This window comes from Geotrypetes seraphini, chromosome 4, assembly GCF_902459505.1.
Source record: "Geotrypetes seraphini chromosome 4, aGeoSer1.1, whole genome shotgun sequence".
Lineage (NCBI taxonomy): Eukaryota > Metazoa > Chordata > Amphibia > Gymnophiona > Dermophiidae > Geotrypetes > Geotrypetes seraphini.
This window is the reverse complement of record NC_047087.1, coordinates 87,956,704-87,980,452: the sequence shown is the minus strand read 5'-3', so window position 1 is coordinate 87,980,452 and position 23,749 is coordinate 87,956,704. Positions and strand designations below refer to the sequence as shown.

The window sequence follows — 23,749 nt, the reverse complement described above, 5'->3', positions numbered from 1 at the left end:
TGCAAAGATGCAGATGTCCAGTTACAAAATTCCCCTTGCTGTGCCAGATTTATCTCTTTATCCTTCTTTATCTCCTTCTAAAGTGAACAGGTGAGATCCATTTCAAAAAGAGTCAATCTAAGTCAATGGAGACTGGATGAAATTCAGCAAATGGCGCCCAAGTGGGCAATGGAAAAAAAGTGAGCGCTGAGTCCTAGTCTATTAACGATGCTCCACGTTGGGTGCCATTTATAGACTAGCACTTGCCTGATTCTATAAATGGCGCATAAGTGTGCCTATACTGTCAATCAACCACAAGGCGCCACTTGTAGAATTGGACTTTGGCATCAATATGCACCAGTACATTATGCCAGATTTTACAGGGCCTAATTTACCAGTGCCTAACTCAGTCACCCAGCGATGCCTGTCAACCATGCCTATTCTTCACCAAGTGGCATAGCGAGGGTGGGAAGCGCCCAGGGCGGTAGCATCCCCCACCCTCTTTTCCATCCCTGCTCCTTCCCAGCCCCCAGCCCCCCCCCCCCCCCGCTTCATACACACCCTTTCTCTTCTTCTGTACCTCTTTAACTTCGCCGATGCAAGCAGCATCTCCAACCTGTTGCATGCACTGGCCTTGGCGCTCCCGCTGATGTCACTTCTTGATCCCGCGACCAGGAAGTGACTTTAGAGGGAGAGCTGAGGCCGGTGGAAGCATCTGGTTGGAGGTGCTGTTCGCACCGGCGAAGAGTTAGAGGCATGGTGGGAAGGGAAGGTGCACACGTGCGGTGGACCGGGGCAGGGGCAGAGAGGAGGAGCGGTGCCGGCAACCCCATGACGACACCTGGGGCAATCTGCCCCCCCCCTTTCTACACCACTGTCTCTGCCCCTAACCATGCATCGGAGGCATCGTTATGCACCCTAAGGGTTCCACGCGGAACTCTTAATTGGTAATTAATTTTTTTAAAATTAGCTGAAAACAGGCACAGTCAATTACCAGACCAATTAAGCCAATTTTAAAAAATTGCTTGCGGAACCCAAAGCTAGGCGTCGCTAGGAGTCCTTGATTATGGTACCCAGTGGTGCCTAATATAGACATCCTATACATAATCCAGCCCTTAGTGCCAGGATCTAAGCTCAATTTTGTGCATGAGAATTTACATCAACTGAAATCTGGTATAAATCCTCACACCTAAATTAGGCCCAAATTTCATATTCTATAATACTGCACACATCTGAAGTGAACGCCCCTGAGCTGCCCATATCCCTCCCATGCCCCCTTTTTAGATGCACTTTTAAAAATTATTGGTGATATCTGGCTCATTATTCAGTAAAATTGTGCACACAAATTGGGTGCACGTCCAAATTTGTGCATGAACTTCTGAGTGCCATTTATAGAAACTGAGGAAGCGAGTATTCTCACTGAGAGGAGATATAGGTCATTCAAAAGACTGAATCTGAAATGCTTTTTATGCAGCAGAATTCTGATCCACAGGAACCTGACATGGATTATGACACGCATATGTCTGCCATGGCCCTTTCCTGGAGGGTAAATCCCTTCCATTGGACCCCATGTGATTTCTCCTGTTCTGTTCTTAGAGGAGGAGAGCAATTCTTAGAGTTTGATTCACCTCTGTGTTCATGTGTTCTGAGTTCACCTCTCTCCACCACATATGAGCAACTTGCACCATAGGAAAAACTCAACTTCACCAACCATCTGAGTTTTTCATCTTGGAAAGTGTTAAACTTGATTTGATCCCTAGGAAAATGCAAGCCCAATAAACAGGCACTATTTCACCTGCTTCCTGTTGAGAATTAGCTCTTCCTTCCTTTCCAAAAATAAGATTAGCCATATATTCTTTCTTTGTCTATTCTCTCTGGCATGTATGCTTAAAATAATATTTTGCATACTCAGACACCTCAATCATAGTGCAAAACACATAAATGCAATAACCAGACGGCACACTGTACCTGATATCCAGCTCCAATCAAATCTGTTAAAGGCAAAACTTCAAAGCCTGTAGTGATGAGCATTAATTGTAGTGAATGGACCATTACTGCAACAATTCTTTGGCTCTGAGATCCGTAAAATTAATGATTACAAGCTTTGAAGTTTGGCCTTTTGATTAAAGCTGGTATTTTTGTAAAACAAGATTTGGGCAGAATTCATAGTGTGTGTTATGGAGGTAATGCAAGGAGCTGCCTAGTTTGAGGAAGCAGGAAGCTTATTTAGGGGTCCTTTTATTAGGTGCGTTAACCAATCGGTGCACTAAAGATTAGATGCCCATAGGAATATAATGGAAGTCTTAGCATTTAGTGCGCTAAATCGGTTATTGCCCCTTAATAAAAGGACCCCCATAGGCAGGTAAGAGATCACCTATGTGCATAAACGATCTCTTATAGAATAGTGACTAGCAGAAAAGGAAGCAAATTGTGGGTGGATGGAGTTGGGTAGAGTATGATGGCACACACAGGTGCATGCATAAATTGTAGAATTCTTTTGTTTATACACATGCATGCTATGCTTTAAGGCCAGTGTAAGTTATTGAATATTTTTGGCAATTTGTACTAGTATTTTTTTTTTTTTTTTTTAACCCTCAGTACTTACTTACAAGAAATCCCGTAGAATTCAGTTGTTCGCCTTCCCGTCTCTAAAACTCTGCCACCTTAAAAGATTCCTAGACAAAACCTTCGCCTTCCAAGCAGCTAAGCTCAACCCATGGCTTGCACAAATGATACTCGAGGCCCCCACTTACCTCGGCTTCAGAAAATCACTCAAAACCTACCTATTCGGCAAACAAGACCCCTAACAACCCCCCCCCCCCCCGCTTACATTACTACACGCCCCCCCACCCACCCCCGCTCTTCTCCTCCCTTTAATTTCTCCCCTCTCCCCTATCTCCCCTCCGCCAGTCATCCTCTGTTAAGTTCGATTAACACTGCTTATATCCGATAAACTATTTATATCGGATAAATTGTCTTTACATGATAAAATGCTGTAAACCCCGCTTTAACATTTGTTTCTATCTGATAAATTGTGTATTGCTGATAAATTGTTTAAAATTGTTCAAACTGTTTGTAAATCTGCGTGTCAACGCAGATACTACTGTAACTGATGTAAACCGCCTAGAACTCTCCGGGTATGGCGGTATATAAGAATAAAATTATTATTATTATTATTATTATTACTTTTCCCACTATCTTTCAACTCCTCCAGTCCTGACTCCTCCAGAACTGCCCAAAGGTATAAACTAGCCTTCCCCTCTCTACACAGCATCCATTATGCAGGCAAACTGGGAAAATCCCTTCTCTTCAAAATCACAGGTCTTTGGAACGACCTCACCATCCCGTTGCGGAACCTGGGCTCCCTTCAATTATTCCGCAAACAGCTGAAAACTTGGCTTTTCATCAAATTGTAACTCTATCCTCCCCCCCTTTTTCTCCTCCCTTCTACACATAAGTTCATGTAAACCTTTTTCTTCTTCTCTACCTATTATTTAAGTTCTTGTAAACCTTCTTCTTCTTCTCTACCTATTATTTAAGTTCTTGTAAACTGTGTCGAGCTCCATACTCATGGAGATGATGCGGTATATAAACTTAAGGTTTAGATTAGATTATAGAATAGACTTAAAATAGGCATCACAACCAGTGCCTATATTGGGTGCTTCCTTATAAGGAATTAGGGAACGAGATTTCAAAAGCATGTTTGCAAAAAAAGTTAGTCTGGTCAAGAATGCATTGCCAACTTTTTATTTATTTCTTTCAGATGAATCGAGTTTATAAAACATCAACCTTTTCTAAATATTATAAGCTGTCCATTGTGTCAGATATCAGGTAAAATGGAGTGTTTATTTCTTGGACTGGTTTGATAACACTGGTATATCTCCAAGTACAGGCCTTGTTCTCTGCCTGCAGAATACAGAGCAGAGGTAAACAGGACTCTTAAACAGAAATGGCCAAGATATAGACAACATTTCAAGGCCCCCTAACTTGAATCAGAGAAGCCCGTACTGGTGGGTGATCACGTCCTAGTACATTCTTCAGATCTATGAAAACCAGTGTGGGGGGGGTGTGGGGTGGAATATACTAATATTTTTTAGGATTTGACACCGAATCACCAGAGGAAAAATTATCCACACCTACTCTGTTTCCCTGAAAATAAGACCAATCCCGAAAATAAGCCCTAGTATGAGTTTTAAAGATGCTCCTAATATAAGCCCTACCCCAAAAATAAGCCCTAGTTATGATCGACTCCTGAAGGCACCCCCCCACCCCACCCCGCCAAATGTGTCCGACACTCCCTGACTCCATCCCTGACACTGGTGCTGCCTGATTTGCTGAAAAAATCTGACTCGTCAATCCAGCAACTCCCATACCTGCTACTTTAGGAGGCCTTGGAGCGGAGGTATGTCAGTCTCACGGTGAGAGGGTCAGTGAGGTTCTGCTGCACAAGGGGATGGGTGAGAATGATGCTGCACATGGGGGGAGAAAGAAAATAGGAAGAACTGGGGTAGAGGAGAGGAAGGGAGAGATGATTGTTGTACATTAAAAAAATAAGACATCCCAAAAAATAAACCCTAGTGTGCTTTTTGGACCCAAAATTAATATAAGACACTGTCTTATTTTCGGGGAAACATGGTATATAGAAGGTTTATGATACATTATCAATACAGATCTGACTGAGGGGGGAAGATATCAGTGAGCTACTGTTAAGATGTGCTATTTCAGCGTTAACCCAGTGGCGTATTAAAGGGGGGGCAGACTACCTTAGGTGCTGTCTTGGTGGGGGCACTGGCACCTATACTCCTCTCTGTGCACTGCTCCTTTCCACTCCTCCCTGCAGGGTGCATGCCTTCACTCCCCCTCTCCCCCCACCGTACCTCTAGCTCTTCACCGGTGCGCACGTCAGCTCCAATCTGCTTCTCGCGCTGGTCTCGGCGCTCCTCTCTGACGTTACTTCCAGGTCCCGCGACTAGAAAGCAACGTCAGGGGGGGAGAGCCAATGTCGGCGTGGGCAGCAAGTTGGAGATGCCGCTCATGCCGGGGCAGGTACACAGGCACAGGGGAAGGAAAGGGGTGTACATGCGGCAGGGGAGGAGGTGGGCAGGGAAGGAGCGGGGCGCAGAGAAGAGGGTGGGGGGGAGGGCGCCTCCACCTTGGGCGCCTCCCACCCTCGCTATGCCAGTGTGTTAACCCCAGTTGTTATTAACTAGATCTCATTGCATAAAATGGGACCTGTGCTAAAATAACATGTCTTAACGGTAGTCCACCGATAACTCCATCCTGTGCCAAAGCCATTATAGAATACAAGTGTGATTCAAAAGTGACACCTATATGTGGACACTCCCACTTATGCTATGTCTATTGTGGGTGTAAATGCATGTCCCTAAATTTTGGCACTTATGCAGACAACTTATAGTATTCTATAAATTTCACATGAAAGTGTACGACCTGCCCACATGCATACTCCCCTTGCACTTATATAACTACCTTATGGAATAGTTCCTAAGTATAGTTCAGCGTGAAACTGTCATTTACCCTCATTTTGGCATGTAACTTCCACTTTAGCACCTAAAAATTGGAGGGTGATAAGAGAAAAGACTCCATGCTTTTCACACATCAGGACCCCAGCGAGGACCCAAGCAAGGATTTCTCTGCTCCCATCAGCCAGTTCCATTACCACACCCACTTCAGGCACCCCAGCTCCAATGAAAAAGTCAAGGAGGCACGCCAGGGTTTTGCTCCCAGCTCTGGGGCTAACTGTAAAATCAGTGTGGTTACTGAGCTGCCATGATATTTGCACGGTTTTGGCTTTTTGTTTTCCAGTAGTAACAACAACGGGGGTCTCCTGGTTCATTTCTGGCTTGTGTTCGTGGTGCCGCAGGGCAAGGGCCAGACTTTCTGCGAGGACTGCATCAGCGCTATTCTGAAGGACTCTGTGCAGACGAGTATTCTCAACCGGACATCGGTGGGGAGTCTACAGAGCCTCGCTGTGGACATGGACTCCTTTGTTTTGACTAGTAAATGTCGTACTTATTCTCCTCGTTGTCTCATAACTGTTCCACAACTCATGCTCACCGGTAGTAAGGGAGAAAAGGAAATGTAGTGGTCCCTGCTGAATGTAGAATAGGCTGAATTAGCATGAGAAGCCATCCAAAGTAGTGTCTGGTTATTGAGGTCTTCTGGTTTACCTTGTCCATTCCAGGATTCCACAGCCAGGCTTTATTCTGATAGCGACAGCACAGAGCAAGTGACCTAGTTACACTGGAGGTGTTACACAAGATTATTAGGTGGAGCCTTTGGGTTAATTTGGCCAGAGGGAAGGACAAATGCTTGTATCTTGGCGTAATTTACAGACCCCCAAGACAACATGATGACCCGGATATGGAAATAATTAGTGATATAGAAAATATCACCTTGCGTGGGGACACTGTAGTGTTAGGTGACTTTAACATGCCTGATGTGGATTGGGATACACTTACCTCTGCTTCCGGCAGCAGCAGGAGGCTATTAAACTCTATGAAAGGAGCTGGTCTCAAGCAACTGGTGTTGGACCCAACACGGGATCAGGCAATACTGGACCTATTACTTACCAATGGAGAAAGTGTCACAGAGGTCTTGGTGGGCGACACATTGGCCTCCAGTGACCACAACATGGTATGGTTCAATCTTAGGAAAGGTTTCACTAAATCTACCACACTGACCAAGGTCCTCAAATTCAAGGATACAAACTTCAAGGAAATGGGAGACTTCATTCACCAGGCGCTACAAGGACAAGCAGAAACCGATAGTGTGGAAGAAATGTGGTCGACTTTGAAAACCACCATACAGGAAGCGACAAACCGCTATGTTAAATTAGTAAGTAAATGGCGAAGGAACAATAAGCCAAAGTGGTTCACTGCGGAGATCTCAGCCCTTATCAAGGAGAAGAAAAAAGCATTCATCTCTTACAAACAATCAGGGAAACAGGTCTCTAGAGCAGACTACTTGACCAAATCAAAAGCCGTCAAAACGGCAGTCAGGGAGGCTAAGTTTCACATGGAGGAGTCTCTGGCAAAAAACATCAAGAAGGGAGATAAATCCTTCTTTAGGTATATCAGTGACAGAAGTAAAAACTCAGGTGGGATTGTACGTCTTAGGAAACCAGATGGAGACTATGTGGAAAAGGATTCGGAAAAAGCCCAACTATTAAATGAATACTTCAGCTCAGTCTTCACCCGAGAAGCGCCGGGACTTGGCCCTCAGCTACAGACAAGGGTTGACTCAGTTGACCCATTCAGTAACTTCGAGTTTACGCCCAGCAGTGTCTACAGTGAGCTATCAAGGCTCAAGGTTAACAAGGCAATGGGGCCTGACAACCTACACCCCAGGGTGCTAAGGGAGCTGTGTGATGTCCTGGCGGAGCCACTGTCCAAGCTCTTCAACCTCTCCCTTAGGAAAGGCAGCGTCCCGTCGGACTGGAGGACGGCTAACGTCATTCCACTCCACAAGAAAGGCTCTAAGATGGAGACAGCAAACTACAGACCAGTGACCATCGGTAGTGAGCAAACTAATGGAAACTCTAATAAAACACCAATTGGATAAGATCCTGGATGAGGAGAATCTATGGGATCCCCGTCAACATGGATTTACAAAAGGGAGATCGTGCCAATCCAACCTGATCAGCTTCTTTGACTGGGTGACGGGGAAGCTAGATATTGGGGAGTACCTGGACATCGTGTACCTGGACTTTAGCAAAGCATTCGATAGCGTACCACACCGCAGGTTGCTGAGCAAGATGAGTTCTATAGGATTAGGTGACACATTGACGAAATGGGTTGGGAACTGGCTTGGAGGTAGGCTTCAAAGGGTGGTGGTGAACGGCACACCCTCTGAAATGACGGAGGTGATCAGTGGAGTGCCACAGGGCTCGGTCTTGGGCCCAATCCTATTCAACATCTTTATAAGGGACTTGGCAGAAGGGATTCAGGGTAAAATAACATTATTCGCCGATGACACCAAACTAAGTAATGTAGTGGGCAAATGCACAATAGATGATGTTTCAATGCCCGACAACATGATGCACGACCTACTCCTACTGGAGCGCTGGTCTAGGTCCTGGCAACTCAGCTTCAATGCCAAAAAATGCAAAGTTATGCACCTGGGCAACCAAAATCCATGCAAGACTTACACCCTAAATGGAGAGATCCTAACAAGAACTGAAGCAGAACGTGACCTAGGGGTGATCGTCAGTGAGGACATGAAGGCTGCCAATCAAGTGGAGCAAGCTTAATCCAAAGCAAGACAAGTCATAGGTTGCATACGCAGGGGTTTCGTCAGCCGAAAGCCGGAAGTCATTATGCCGTTATATAGATCCACGGTGAGGCCCCATCTGGAATACTGTGTGCAATTCTGGAGACCGCATTATCGCAAGGATGTGCTGAGACTGGAGTCGGTTCAGAGAATGGCCACCCGGATGGTCTCAGAACTCAAGGATCTCCCATACGAGGAACAGCTAAACAAATTGCAGCTACACTCACTCGAGGAGTGCAGAGAGAGGGGGGACATGATCGAGACGTTCAAGTATCTCTCGGGCCGCATAGAGACGGAGGAAGATATCTTCCTTTTCAAGGGTCCCACGACAACAAGAGGGCATCCGTGGAAAATTAGGGGAGGGAAACTACGAGCTGACACCAGAAAATTCTTTTTCACAGAAAGGGTGGTTGATCGCTGGAATAGTCTTCCACTGCATGTGATCAAGGCCAGCAACGTGCCTGATTTTAAGGCCAAATGGGATCGTCACATGGGATCTATTCACAGGGCGAAGGTGGGGGAGGGATCTATTCATAGGGCAAAGGTAGGGGAGGGGCATTAAGGTGGGCAGACTAGATGGGCCTTGGCCCTTATCTGCCATCTATTTCTATGTTTCTATGAGCTTCTAGCGGGCCTCAAGGAGCAGCTCTAGTCAAAGCAAAATAGCTGCAGCAAACCAAAGAACCATCAACATGTACTTGTACTCATGAGCTGTAAATGGCTTTAGAAATTGCTCCCATGGTGTGTATACTGTATATATGTAAGCTGAATACAGTCCAAGCTAAAGTCCAGGCTCCTGACTGAAGATCATTTTGGGTGGGGGGATGGTGAAGGGGAGGGAGGCAGTCATAGAATGGTAACCCTTTACGTATGAAACATAGTTTAATATTTTAAAGTTTGATTTCCTTATCAATTAAATCCGATGCCGGGATTAAACATTTAGGGCTCCTTTTACTAAGCCGCATTAGGGCTTTAACGAGCGGAATAGCGCACGCTACATTGCCGCACGTGCTAGACCTTAATGCCAGCATTGAGCTGGCGTTAGTTCTAGAAGCGTAGCACGCGGTAATTTCCTGCGTGCGCTAAAAACGCTAGCACACCTTAGTAAAGGGAGCCGTTAGTTTATCCAAATTGTACCTTAGTATCTTCACTTTCTGGATAATTTTCACCACACCACTTTTGCCACATCCTCCCTCTGCCCCTTTCTCCCCATATATTATCAATATATTGGTGGGAAATCCATGGAAAGGAAAGTTATATGTTCATTGGTTGCCTCTGAACGCATAACATCACTTGTTTTGAATATCAGCCCTATTATTCTTAATTTTGCTTAAAAACTGGCAAAAGGCTAAATTATTACCAAACATAACACATGCTGTTTTAATTTTGTTTTGGTTTACATATATGTAGTTGGCCTTCGATCAGATTACACGTCTACAACTGGAACAGGTAATTCTATTTCTTGTATACAGATTATGCTTCTTATTTACAGTATATTGTATATAATATTCTAATTGGTTTTAATCTGCATCTTATCCCTGTTTTCAAGACTCAGATTGCTCTAATCTAGATTCCCTCAGCAAATCAGAATTATTTATGTATTTTTAGTATTTACGTACCATTTGTAGTCTAAGTGGTTTACATTCAAGTACTCAAACATTTTTCCCTATCTGCCCTGGTGGGCTCACACTCTGTCTAATGTACCTGGGGCAATGGGGGATTAAGTGACTTGCCCAGGGTCAAAAGGAGCAGCATGGGATTTGAACCCACAACCTCAGGGGGCTGAGGATGTAGCTCTAACCACTGTGCCACACACTCCCCTAGCTTCCATTTACAATTTAAATGATAAAGGGTCATGGATTTGCTATACCACCTTTCTATGGCACAACCAAAGTGCTTTACATCTATAATAATAAAATGCTAGTTGCGCATGCACACTCTCGCCGCGTGTTCCCTGAGATCTGATCAGTCGCGCTAGGCGAGAGTGCGCATGCGCGTTGTACGTCACCAGCCGACGATCGCCTCCACAAGCCCGCTCCCAGCCAGCCGACGATCACTTCCACAAGCCGGGACTGGGGCACAAAGAGCGCCTCCTGCACTTTTACTGCCCTGATTTGCTCTGCCGCGTCTCTGATGATGTCATCAGGGACGTGCCAGAGAAAATCAGGGCAGTAGAAGGACCCGAAGCAGCGTGTGAATACTGCTGCACACGCTGGAATCACCAGGTTCGTAGTCGGGACCGCAGGAAGGGAAATGGGGGTAGAGGAAACGCTAATGCTGCTGCACAGGGAAGTGGTGTGGGGGGAGGGAAATGGAGGAAGAGAGAATGCTGCTTTGGACAGACAGACAGACAGACAGAGGGAGGAAGGGAGACAGAAAGAAAAGAAGAAAGACATAGGGGCAGGGAGATACACAGAAAGACAGGCAAAGGGGGCCAGGAACAGAGACAGACAGAAAGAAAGACAGCGGGAGGAAGAGAGAGACAGAAATAAAGACAGACAGACAGGCATATATTCTAGCACCTGTTAATGTAATGGGCTAAATTTTATATAGGTATGTTCCCTAGGTCTATACCACTCAGACCAACTCAATTTTCTGAAACCTATCTTTTCTTTTGGGCCTCAGCAACACCACTCAGCCGCTCAACAACAGCTCATAGCAGCGAGCTTTATGTGTCCGCTCGTCACTGGCCACACCAAATTTATTTACTTTCTTAATTTTTTAATGCTCTTTTCATTCAGAAGCAATTAATAATAAAAATTTTTAGCTTTTTAAATAATAACTTATCTTAAGAAGTTCTTCACATGATTCACATGGTTCGACCCGGGATGGCTGGATCCAACATGTTTCGCCTTAAGCAATATGGAGAAAGCTTTAAATTTAAAAGAACAAAGATGGATTTACTGGTTAGATACAGTGGAACCAGGTAGTTTATATGCTGAGGTAGAGTGGACATCTTTGATCTGACCGGGTCGTCTAATTGGGTGTAGGGGAAGTCAGCTGTTTGTTTGAATTAGCATATTTAAATGCTTGTAAGCACGTCACCACCATTTTACTCTAAAGCAGGGGTGTCAAAGTCCCTCCTCGAGGGCCACAATCCAGTCAGGTTTTCAGGATTTCCCCAATGAATATGCATGAGATCTATTAGCATACAATGAAAGCAGTGCATGCAAATAGATCTCATGCATATTAATTGGGGAAATCCTGAAAACCCGACTGGATTGCAGCCCTCGAGGAGGGACTTTGATACCCCTGCTCTAAAGCTATAGTGAGTCAGATGACATTGGCGGCATCGGTAAAATTTTAAGAAGTTTGGTTAGTGGTCAAGTGTGTGAGAGATATTTAATTTAATTTAATTTAATTTAAATTAAAGTTTTGATTATAGGGGAGTATCATTGAAAAAGCTTAAGCCAAAACATGTTGGATCCAGCCCTCCCGTGTTGAATCATGCAAAGAACTTTTTAAGATTAAGTTATTATTTAAAAAGCTAAAAAAAAAAATTAATATTAATTGTTTCTGAATGAAAAGAACATTAAGATTAATATGATTAAGATAGTCTCCAAGTATATGTGATATATACAAGTGTGATCATCTAAGGAGGTACGTGAGCGTTTACATTTATTATATACATTACATTAGTGATTTCTATTCTGCCATTACCTTGCGGTTCAAGGCGGATTACATAAGAGTTGTCATGAAGTTACAAAATATATAAGCGGATTACATAAGAATTGTTGTGAAATTAGGTAATACATGTTGGGTAATTTGAACATTTTAGATTTAATAAGGAGTAGAAAGTATAGTATGCGGAGCTTGGGATGGATCTGGTCGTGTTAAATAGGTTTTATGTATTTTTTGAAGAGTAGGGTTTTTGTTTCTTTTTTGAAGGTTTTGTAATCTGTGATCGAAGACAGCAGATTGGTGAGTTATCTGTCTAGTTTTTCTGCTCTGGTGACCATTAGGTTGTCATATAGTTTTCTTCGTTTGACATTTTTGGTTGGCGGGTGTGTGAATAGTGAGTGGGTTTTCCTGTGTTTGGTTGAGGTGTATTGAGTTAGTTGGTTGTTCCAGTAGGTTGGGCTGTCTCCGTTTATTGCTTTGAACAGTAGGCAGTAGAATTTGAAGAGTATTCTTGCTTGTATTGTGAGCCAGTGTGAGTCGTGGTATGCCTCTGTGATGTGGTCGTATTTTTTCAGCGAGTAGATGGGTCCTAGGGCTGTGCTTTGTATTGTTTGTAGTTGCTATATCATGGTCGCTGGGCAGGGGAGGTATAGTATGGTATATATATAGGTTCTTCTCTATTTCTAAAGTAATTACAATCTAAATTTTACATACCTGGGGCAATGGAAGGTTAAGTGACTCACCCAGAGTCACAAGGAGCTGCAGCAGGAAGTCACATCCAGATCTGCAGCCACTGTACTAACCATTAGGCCACTCCTCCACTATATGCTATTTCTCTGACCATTTAGAACATAATGCATGCAACTTTCATTTTGCATTTATGTAAAATGTAGCCAAAGCAATTTCCTCAACTAGCTAAAAACAGAGTATAATAAAAGCAGATTTCAAGTTCATGAAATTATTTCAGGCTCACCTCCTATAAGCTTTCAGCATTTCGGTGTGTGATTGTTTAACTAGCTACAGCTCTTTCTGTGATTAGTTCTCTTTATGAACTGTGTTCTAAACATCAGTTGATATTGTCTTGACCAGTGAGTTTATAAGGCATGTTTTATTCTCCTGATGAAGGCTCACCAGCTGAAGCACGGCCATGTTGAGAGAAAGAAACTGCTTGAAATTGAGAGAAAGTGACTTCTTTGAATTGAGTCTGTTCTCCCAGAGAGCAACTTGTTATTATTTGGACTATTTTATGTTTTATTAAAGGTGCTTTGGACTTCATAATGTTCCAAGTTTCAAGTTTCAAGTTTTATTTACATTTGATGTATCGCTTATAAAAAATATCTAAGCGATGTACAATTTAAAAACCAGCAGATTGTGGTAATACATATAATTTATCTAAGTTATACAATTAACAAAACAATTTGGACAAACATGATTAGGTAGGAAGGAAGGGGAAAGTTACAATTACATTATTTGTTTGTTCATTTGTTGACATCCTGTGGAACTCTTTTTGCTCCTTTTGTTTGTTTGCTATGAGAAGAGTCCCAGAATTTTGCCCTTTTTGTCATGACGTCCAGGGTGGGTGGGTGGGAGGGAGGGTTGGAAAATATTTTTTAATTCTTTAATTTGAGTGCAATTTTTGAATATGAGTATGGGGGTGATATATCTATTTGTCATAGATTACAATTTGATTGATTTTAAGTGCTTTTATAGTGTAATATGATTGTATAATATGTTGTACTTATGTATGGCCTAAAAATGAATAAAGATATTAAAAAAGAGAAGAGTTCCAAGTCTGAGTATTGATAAGGTGTTTTGTTCCCCAATTACAGAACATGAGGACTTGTTAAAAAATGGAAAAGTTTCTGATTAGTTATGAATGAAACCTGGAAATACTTGAAACCTTGGTTCTGACTGAATTGGTTGGAACTGGTTTGAAATAGTTAGATTCTGTTTGAAGAGTTGAAATGCTCTATCTCATATATCAATTATATAAGGATATTCATCGATCAATAGCACTCTATTAAGTATCCCTTAAACAGGTTTCTAAAATATCTTGGACCATCAGAGGTGAGCTTCCCATAAATATATCATGAGAGCTGATTCACCACTGACTCCTCATCATTCTTTTGTATATATATATATATTTCATGCTTTACTTATTGAGCATTGTTATATAAACTTTGTCCTGTTTGAACCAGCCAAAACCAATTTCAACTAGTCAGAACCAGTTTGAACTGATTTCAGCTGGTTAGAAATGGTTTCAACCAGTTTGAACAAGTCAGAATGGTATGAAATGGTCAAAACTGTCTTGAACTGTTTTGAACCAGTCAAAACCAGTTTTCTCCAGTTGGAACTGATCAAAACATCTTTCAACCAGTTAGTCTCAGTCAGTCATAACCATTTTGGTTTAAATCAGAATCAGTTTCCAATTGGAAACAGTTTCAACCAGTTGGACTAGTTTGCACAGGTCGGAACCAGTTTGAACCAATCAAAATGGTCAGAACCAATCAAAACCAGTTTCAACCATCAGGAACCAGTCTCAACCAATCAAAAGCAGTTGAATGGTTTCAATGATTGGAACCAGTTTGAACCAGTCTGAACTGGTTTCAACCAGTCAGATCTGATTTGAATCAGTAGAATGTGAACCATTGGTGTCTAGTTTTTCTATCCTGGTCTGTGGCAGGGCACCTGAGCCAATGAAGCATCTTTGGAACGGTGGATGCCGAAGGTAGCATTACATGATGATTTGACAATATGGGTGACTAGAAAGGTGGGTCTTTGTAAGGCAGAGAAGTATTAATGTCTCACTTGAGCATGGCTTGGGTGCTTCCAGGTTTTGAATTGCTTGTCATTGTTGTGATAATGCTGTGGCTCATAGGCAGCGGAACACGTTTTTGGTTGGGGGGGGGAGCAAAAACTCCACCCAGAACCCAACTAAGCTCCATCCCTGACCACCACCCTATAATAATGATAGATTAATTGTAAATCCATTTTTCATAGAAACACATAATATAATCTCATTAACAACACATAATGGTTAACCACAAAATTAAACTACACAAAGCACACTGTATGCTTCTCAGCATTCATTCTTACCAGAACACCTGGCCTTGGTCACACATGCAGAACACAGATAACCCCTATGCAAATACAGGACCACAAACTAAAAGTACTAGTAAATACAGTCAAAATCCTATGATGCACCAGAGAAATAGAAAGAAATTAATTTCTTCCTGAACGGTGCAATATATAGACAGCATATATAAAACTTCCTTCTGTCTGTGCTCTTGTGTTTCCAGGGCCGCCTTATCCATGTGCTGTTTTCTCTCCTTCTTCACTTTCTGCCCTACATTCATCTTTAAGTGTAAAAAAGGACAGACTGACTCTATAATTAGCACAACCAAGGAGGAGGGCCCGCTATACAAAAACTTAGCTCAAAGAAATAAAACTCTGAAGAGGGAGAGGTAACCCCCTCTTAGGGAAAGAGTTTATCTTCCAATCATCGCTTAATCAATGTTAAAAGCGAGTCCAGCTCAAAGGTATAAAAATGTTGTAACTGTGTATATGTCTCTTAATTGAAATACTGTATACACTCAAAGCAATAAACTTTTGCATTCAGGTTAACACTGGAAACTCTACATGCATTTAGCTGGTTATCAAAAAATACTCATCAGAGTCCCATACATTCATCTTTGGCACTAACTTTAACATTTAACTTTCTTACAGTTTTCTGCTTTCTTCTCACAATCTACTTTTCCATGTCTTCTCTTCCCTTCCCATATATCCATGTGTACCATCTTCTCTTTCTTTCTTTTCCCCTATTCCCATCTATCCTATAAGAAGCATTTTTTCTATCTCTCTACCCTTTGCTGTACATCATCTCCTCCCTCTCGCTCCCCTTCCCCTCCATCTCTGTGCACCATCTCCTCCCTCTCTCTTCCATGGTCTGACATTTCTGTCTTCCCCCTTATCCCCTCATATGGTCTGGCATCTTTCTATCCTTCCCTCCCTCTTCCCATGGTGTAACAGCTCTCTCCTCTACTTCCCACAGTTTGGCATCTCTTTCTTCTCTCCTTCCTTTCTCTGGTCTGGCATCTTTCTTTCCTCTTCCAGTGGTCTGACAACTCTCTCTCTCTCCTTCTATCAGCCTTCTCCAGAATCTGACATCTCTCCCTTCTTTGAGTCATATGTCCTCCTCCCAGTGTAATATTTCTCCTTCCCTCCTCTCCACCACTATCATGTCCAACAATTCTCCCTCTTTCTTCCTTTCCCCATGTATACCATCTCTTTTTCCCTCCCACTCCAATTTTCTTTTTCTCTTCCCTCCCCCACTAGCAACATCCCTCTTTTCCTCCTTTTCCAGCATCCCATCCATGCAGCATCTGCCCTTTCCAATCCCCCAGCCCATGCAGCATCTGTAATTCACAACCCCCTCCCAGACTGTGAAACATCCATCCTTCCCTGCCTTCCTCCCAGCCTGTGCAACATCTGTCCTTCCCTGCCTCCCCCAGCCCGAGCAACATCTATTCTTCTCTGCCATCCCACCCACCCCCAGCCTGTGCAGCATATGTCCTCCCTGTCTTCCCGACCCCATATCCCCAGCCAGTGGCTTGTAGCCTATGTTCTTCTTTCCTTCCTTCCTCCCCCCTAGTGGGACCCTGCAGCACGACCTCTTCAGCTCCAGACTCCCCCACACCTGCTCCCTTCCCCCCAGGTCGTTGTTATTTTAAATGTTCTGGCAGCCATGGCACAGCGTCCATGAGATCAGCGTTCTGCTGTCGGCCTGCCCTGGCTGGAACTCTTTATTCAGCGGCAGACCACCTAGGCAGGAATAGGAAGTCGCTGCTGTATGAAGACTTCCGGAGCAGGCAGATGGCAGAATGCTCGTCTCATGGATGCTACGCTGCGCCGTGACTGCTGGAACATCTAAAATAACAGTGACCCGGGTGGGGACTGGTGTGGGGATTTATGGAGCTAAAGAGGTCGTGCTGTAGAGTCCCGCTGGGGGGAGGGAGGAAGGAAGGAAGAACAAACATACCCAGCACTCTAAAGATTTAAAATTATAGCCACCAGAAGATGAGGTAAGGTAGGGGAGCCGAACCATCGCCAATTTTTGGGGAAGCCATGGCCCCTGTGGCCCCACCCCCCATTCCGATGCCTATGCTATGGTCTGTTTATTTTCCACAGGTTTGAGTTGTGTTTTATTAGCTGAATGTTAATTGAATGTGAAGTTGGTGCCAAGTGCAAAGGAGGTGAGCCGCCTGCTTATGCAATATTACCCACATGTCAGTGGGAGCCATCTGCAGAGTGAAACTGAAAGATTTTATTTTGATTGCACTTCTTTTTTATGCCAGAAATGCACTTCCAAGATCCTCCTGCAACTCATTTTTATTTAACATGCAAAATACCCTAACAGTGTTTTCTCGTTCTCACAGGTTTGGGTTGTGCCTATGACCTGCATGCCGATCGACTGGGTCAGCGTTTCCCTCTAGATGTATCTGCAGTCTCAGGGATTTGCCATATCAAACTAATTGCTTTACTGGGCCATGTCCTCCGCCTCACCATTGTCTCTATTCAGCTCACAGCAGATAATTGTATCACAGACTCACTGACCCTATATGATTCACTGATGCCCATAAAAAGCCTGATTTTATATCAGTAAGTCCATGTTCACAGACTTTGCATAATTATATGTGCTCATCAGAGAAAAACCCTTTCTAAAATTCCTCATCCCTTCACATACCCACCATTTCTAATTAATGGATACATCTATCACAGTGTCTCTCAAACTTTTTTTTTTTTTTTAGCACCGGCACACTAAACGGAGCAAATGTTTTTTGTGGCACATTATAACTAAAATTATAAAATTGCAAAACCAACAAAAAAATTAAATTTGAGAGTTATTTATTTAAAATCCTTTAAGCTATGTATGGACAATTGTAACAACAGTGAAACTAAAGTAGATAGAATAGAATTGCTAATCAATGCGATGGATGAGCTAGTTTTTGAGTGCAAATTAACTCAAAATGTGGCTCAATAGTTGACAGCAAACGCACATTTCATCAACAACCATCTACTGCCGTTTCTCTTTTATTCCATTTAATTTCTGTCAGAGCTGAAAAATCCAAGTTCACAAAAATAAGAAGATCCAAAGGGTAACAAAGCCTTGATTGTTTTGTTGCTCAACTTAGGATGACTACAGCATAAAAATAAAATTACTTGTCATTAGTTTTCAAGGACCAATTAAGTCATAGAATGATGCTTGTCTGGGCGGTTGTATCCCTACGCATGCAGATGCAAAAATCTTGAACACTGACTGGGCTGGTCGATCAACAAGAAGCGACTGCTAGGGACCAGTCACTCACGTCCTTTCCGACTGTCCTGCCAGCCCTGCAACCCTGAAATAAACCTGCTTTCTACCTCCCCCGACTCTCTCTCTGGCTCTCCTGCTCAATGCCGCAACCTGCTTTCTGCCTCCCTGACTCTTTGGCTCCCTGGCTCTCCTGCTCAATGCCGTGTCCTGCTCTCTGCCTCCCCAACTCTCTCTCTGGCTCCCTGGCTCTCCTGCTCAATGCTGCGACCTGCTCTCTGCCTCCCCGATTCTCTCTCTGGCTCCCTGGCTCTCCTGACCAATGCCGCGACATGCTCTCTGCCTCCCCCAACTCTCCTGCTCTCTGCTGCCCTTCCCTGCAGTACGAGCCCATGATTTTAACATGCTCACACTGCAGGGAAGGGCGGCAGAGAGCAGGAGAGTCGGGACTAGTAAAAAAAAGTTTAAAAAAAACCAACTCCCAGACAGCAAACATATGTGCAGGCCATCTACAGGCAAAGTAGATGGTCTGCGCATGCGTTGGGATCACTACCGAGCGATCCATGTTGTTGGTTAGAGGCGTGCCTCTGATCGCCCCCATTTGCATGAAGATGGTTGGTGAATCGTTCAGTCTGCCTCCAGTCGCCCACGGATCAGAAGGTTAGTGAATCTAGCCCATAGTAACAAAAGGAATTCTTAGTTTGTGCCCACCTATAATCAGAGGATGGGAGAGAGTGCAGGAGTTTTGCTTTGGGACATTGTAAACAACTGCTTGATGTCATTATAAATATCCTGCTCTCACCTTGTTAATAGAGTTATGTTTCTGAGCAAACCAAACCAAACTGTGAAAACAAACAATGTTCAAAGACTTATTTCTTCAAAGCAACTCAAAAACAAAGCTTAAAAACCTTTTCACTCTTTTTCAGCAAGTTGATGAGCAGCAGTGCCTAGATTTTGCCACATGTGATTAGTTTCGCTACATCCTTATTCATTGGACCCCTGAGGAAGGTGTTTTGCCGAAACACGGCCCGTGTTGGGTCCGTTCAATACAAATGTGGATTGTTTTTAAGCTTTGTTTTTGAGTTGCTTTGAAGAAATAAAACGGAAGACTTTGAACATTGTTTGTTTCCACAGTTTGGTTTGGTTTGCCATTTTTTCTGTGGAAACTTGGGTCAATTTTTATTGTTTTTCGTTATGTTTCTGAGCCACAGGCTCAGAGATATTGTTCCAGAGAAAGGTGTTATGATTTTAATTTAAAATGACTACCAGCAGAGCAAGTGGTTCACTATGTCAATGTCTGTGTGCATTCTTTTGCTCTCTCTCTTTTGCAGAATTTGTGAACCCTTCAATGAGTCTCTGATGTCATTTGTGTCCACAAACAATGCCATGCTTCTAACACTGAAATCAGCCCAGATTAAATTGCTGCCCAAATTAGATGGCTATTTTGAAGCTATTCCCCAAGAACGTAAGTTCTACAGTGTGCCATATAAATACTTTCTTTAATTAAATAAAAATACAGTGGGAGCACAAAATTAGTCATCAGCAGCTTCAAACAAAGGATGCTTTGGTATCGATCAAAGTGTCTTACAGAGGTTTATAAAAAGCTTTCATTCTATCATATCCAGTTGTGTGTATTAAATCATGCATGAGAGTAAATCCCCACGAGGTAAATATCCATCAAGTTGAGGTAAATGAGCTTTGTGTAAGGTACGAGGGGATGCTGAAAAGTTCTCAGCCCAACCAAGAAAAGAGTGATGTGGATATGGTTCAGTCAATGATCTGAAACAATCTTTAAAAAACCATTTTGTTTCTGCAAATTGGCACTTAACGAAATAAGCTAGCACTCTTTTCAGCTACAGTGGCAAAATAACGCTCAGAATTTAGGAAGTTGGTTGGTTGGGCTGAGAACTTTTCAGCGCCCCCTTACAGGTAATAAAAGTGAGCTAAGTCTAGGACAAACAAGCCATTGTGACATCACTGATGAGGTTGGCTCTTATTGGTGGAATGAGGCATTATGACATCACAGTCTCAGCTCTAGTTACCAGGGGGTGCTGAAAAGTTCTCAGCCCAGCCAAAAAGAGAATGACGTGGATATAGTTCAATCAATGATCTGAAACAATGTCATAACATAGAATTTTCAGCTGCAGTGACAAAATAACACTCAGAATTTAGGAAGTTGGTTGGTTGGGCTGAGGACTTTTTAGCAATCTAATATAATAAAGCCCTAAGCGTGCATGCGCACTCCCACCTGCATGCTCCCGTTTTCCGTGTGCTGTAGGGCACCGCAGGTAGGAGTGCGCATGCGTGAGAATTCCCCAAGGCGGATGTTGGCCACTGCGACTGTCGGCGGCTGCAGGCTGCAGCGGCGGCTGTTGGCGGCTGAAGGCCGCTGTGGCTGTTTGCGGCTGCAGGACGCAGCGGAAGATGACTGAAATCTGGCTGAAGGAGGACGAGGAGGAGCTGTGAGAGCTCCGCAGAGGCAGGAGGTGAGGAGAGAGAGACAGAGACAGATGGATGAGAAGGACAGAGTGGCTACTAGGGGGACCAGGAGAGATGGTAGGGGATAGAGAGAGATAGACTTCAGGGAGTGTGGAGGGGGCAGGAGAGAGAGATGGTCTTGGGGAAGGATAGAGGGGGACAGGAAAGGGAAAGATGGCAAAAGAGGTGAAACAGGGTCAGAGAGAGATGGTAGAAGGTGTGAAAGGGGGAAAAGGAGAGATGGAAATGGTAGGATCACTGCTGCTTTGGGGCACTGAGGGAGGAAAGGTTGGTACGTCAGGACTGCTGCTGCCGCCTTGGGTAAGTAAAGACCCTGTCAGGAGGGCCAAAAGGGTACAAAGGAAATGGTGAAAGGTGAGGTGGTGGGACTGAGATCAGTGGGAGGCAGGGTCCGGGCATGATAGAGGCGGGGCATGGGTGGGGTCAGAGTCAGGGTCAGGGTATAGGTGGGGCTATTCTAGCACCCGTTACTGTAACGAATGTAATGGGCTAAAACACTAGTCCTTCATAAGAAATTATGACATAGGTCCAATACCTCACTGAGAATCACTGCTGTCGTAATACCCATTTTTGGTCATAAATTCCCAATGTAGATCACCGATTCTTACTGCACAGCTATATAGGATTTCAAAAGTTTAATTTTATTTATATTTTCTTATATAGTATACAGCCTTGCAAGTCCAAAGGCAATTGAAGTGATGTACATTTAGGTACATTAGGTATTTCCCTGTCCTTGGAGGGCTCACAATCTGTTTGTACCCAAGGAAATGGAGAGTTAACATAAGAATTGCCACTGATGGGTCAGACCAGTGGTCCATTCTGCCCAGCTGTTCGCTCACGCGGCAGCCCTCTGGTGAAAGACCAGCGCCTTAACTGAGACTAGCCCTACCTGCGTACGTTCCGGTTCAGCAGAAACTTGTCTAACTTTGTCTTGAATCCCTGGAGGGTGTTTTCCCCTATAACAGCCTCTGGAAGAGTGTTCCAGTTTTCTACCACTCTCTGGGTGAAGAAGAACTTCCTTACGTTTGTACGGAATCTATCCCCTTTCAACTTTAGGGAGTGCCTTCTCGTTCTCCCTACCTTGGAGAGGGTGAACAACCTGTCCTTATCTACTAAGTCTATTCCCTTCAGTACCTTGAATGTTTCGATCATGTCCCCTCTCAAACTCCTCTGTTCGAGGGAGAAGAGGCCCAGTTTCTCTAATCTTTCGCTGTACGGCAACTCCTCCAGCCCCTTAACCATCTTAGTCACTCTTCTCTGGATACTTTCGAGTAGTACCGTGTCCTTCTTCATGTACGGCGACCAGTGCTGAACGCAGTACTCCAGGTGAGGGCGCACCATGGCCTGGTACAGCGGCATGATAACCTTCACCAATCTATTCATGATCCCCTTCTTTATCATTCCTAGCATTCTGTTCGCCCTTTTCGCTGCGGCCGCAGCTTCATCGACAGCTTCATCGACTTGTCGATCAGAACTCCCAAGTCTCTTTCCTGGGAGGTCTCTCCAAGTACCGCCCCGGACATCCTGTATTCGTGCATGAGATTTTTGTTACCGACATGCATCACTTTACACTTGTCCACGTTGAACCTCGTCTGCCATGTTGAATGACTTATTGAAGATCACATGGTGCTGTAGTGGGATTTGAACTGGACTCCTCTGGGTCTCAGCCTGCGACTCTACCCATTATATTACTCCTCCGACCTTTTTCCTTATAGGCTTGTAAAGATTGCATGGCTACTAGAGAAATGACAACTTTTCCCTCTGAAACTTTAGCACGGGATTTAAATGTTCTGTAGGGGGCTCGGATAATATCTAGCGTGTCATACGTTGTACTTTGATTGAATATAAGAGATGCAGCTACAGTCCCCTTTTGCCCTCTTATGCAGGGAGTCTAGGGGCTCCTTTTATCAAGCCGCGCTAGCGGGGTTAACGCGCGCGACTTTTAGTCATGCGTTAACCCCTGCACTGGCCAAAAACTACCGCCTGCTCAAGAGGAGGTGGTAGCGGATAGTGTGGCCAGCGGTTTAGCGTACGCTATTACACGCGTTAAACCGCTAGTGCGGCTTGATAAAAGGAGCCCTAGATCTCAGATGCTCCTGGCAAATATATTAAGTTAGGACAATCAAAAGGTCTCAAGTTTATTACAATTTGACATAGATCTCTCTGATTGACCTGCCCTTCTCTATTGTAAACCGTATTCGCTGATTCTTTGTTGTATCTGTATTCACTGATTGTAACTATTCGCTGATTGTCCAGCCCTTCTTTATTGTAAACCGCCTCGAACTACTACGGCTTTGGCGGTATATAAGAAATAAAATAATAATAATAATAATACCATTCAAATATACAACCTAAGCGGTTTACATTAAATTTAGCTAAAATATAAAGGAGTATTAACACGGACTTAATAAAATAATGAGGAAGACTACACCAGATACAAAAGGAAGACAGTAAGGGTTACATTATATAAAATTTTTAAAAATGGTCGGGGGAAGAGGTATGCTGAAATCAGAATCAGGACCTACAGTTCAAAGGCGTCTTTAAAAAGAAAGGTTTTAAGGCTTGATTTAAATTTGGAAGCACCAGTTTCTTGTCTAAGATTCATAGGGAGGGAGTTCCACAGTGTGGGTGCTATGACTGAAAAAAATTGTTTTACGAGTCTCATGTGCAACTTGTTTCTTCCCTTTGTTCAAGTACCTACCAGCTGATATTCAGCGCTATTTGGCTAGGGTTACCAGACATCTGGATTTTCGCGAACATGTCCTCTTTTTAGAGGACTGTCCAGGCATCTGGATAGGTTTTCAAAACCCGGCACTTTGTCTGGGTTTTGAAAACCATTGAGCTCAGGGCCGCGTCTGGAAGACATCTGCGCATGCCCGGATGTGACATCATGACATGATATCATCGTGTCGCTTCTGCGCATTCACAGATGCCCTCCAGATGTGGCCCTGAAGAGACGGGGTTTGTGTGGGGCCATGGTTGGGGGGGGTGGAATGGGGCAGGGATATTGGCAGAACGGGGTAGGACAAAATCTGGCAACCTTATATTTGG

At 43.7% G+C, this 23,749-nt stretch overlaps 1 protein-coding gene across 1 annotated transcript in view; it reads left to right on the top strand.

Moving 5' to 3' along the window:
- Nucleotides 1–23,749, top strand: part of TMPRSS7 (transmembrane serine protease 7) — a 67,941-nt gene that overhangs the window by 5,094 nt on the left and 39,098 nt on the right. Inside the window, exons 4-8 of the mRNA XM_033942910.1 lie at nt 3,743–3,810; nt 5,803–5,996; nt 9,679–9,717; nt 17,325–17,547; nt 19,531–19,664. Coding sequence (XP_033798801.1) covers nt 3,743–3,810; nt 5,803–5,996; nt 9,679–9,717; nt 17,325–17,547; nt 19,531–19,664 — 658 coding nt within the window. The remainder of the gene's footprint in view (nt 1–3,742; nt 3,811–5,802; nt 5,997–9,678; nt 9,718–17,324; nt 17,548–19,530; nt 19,665–23,749) is intronic.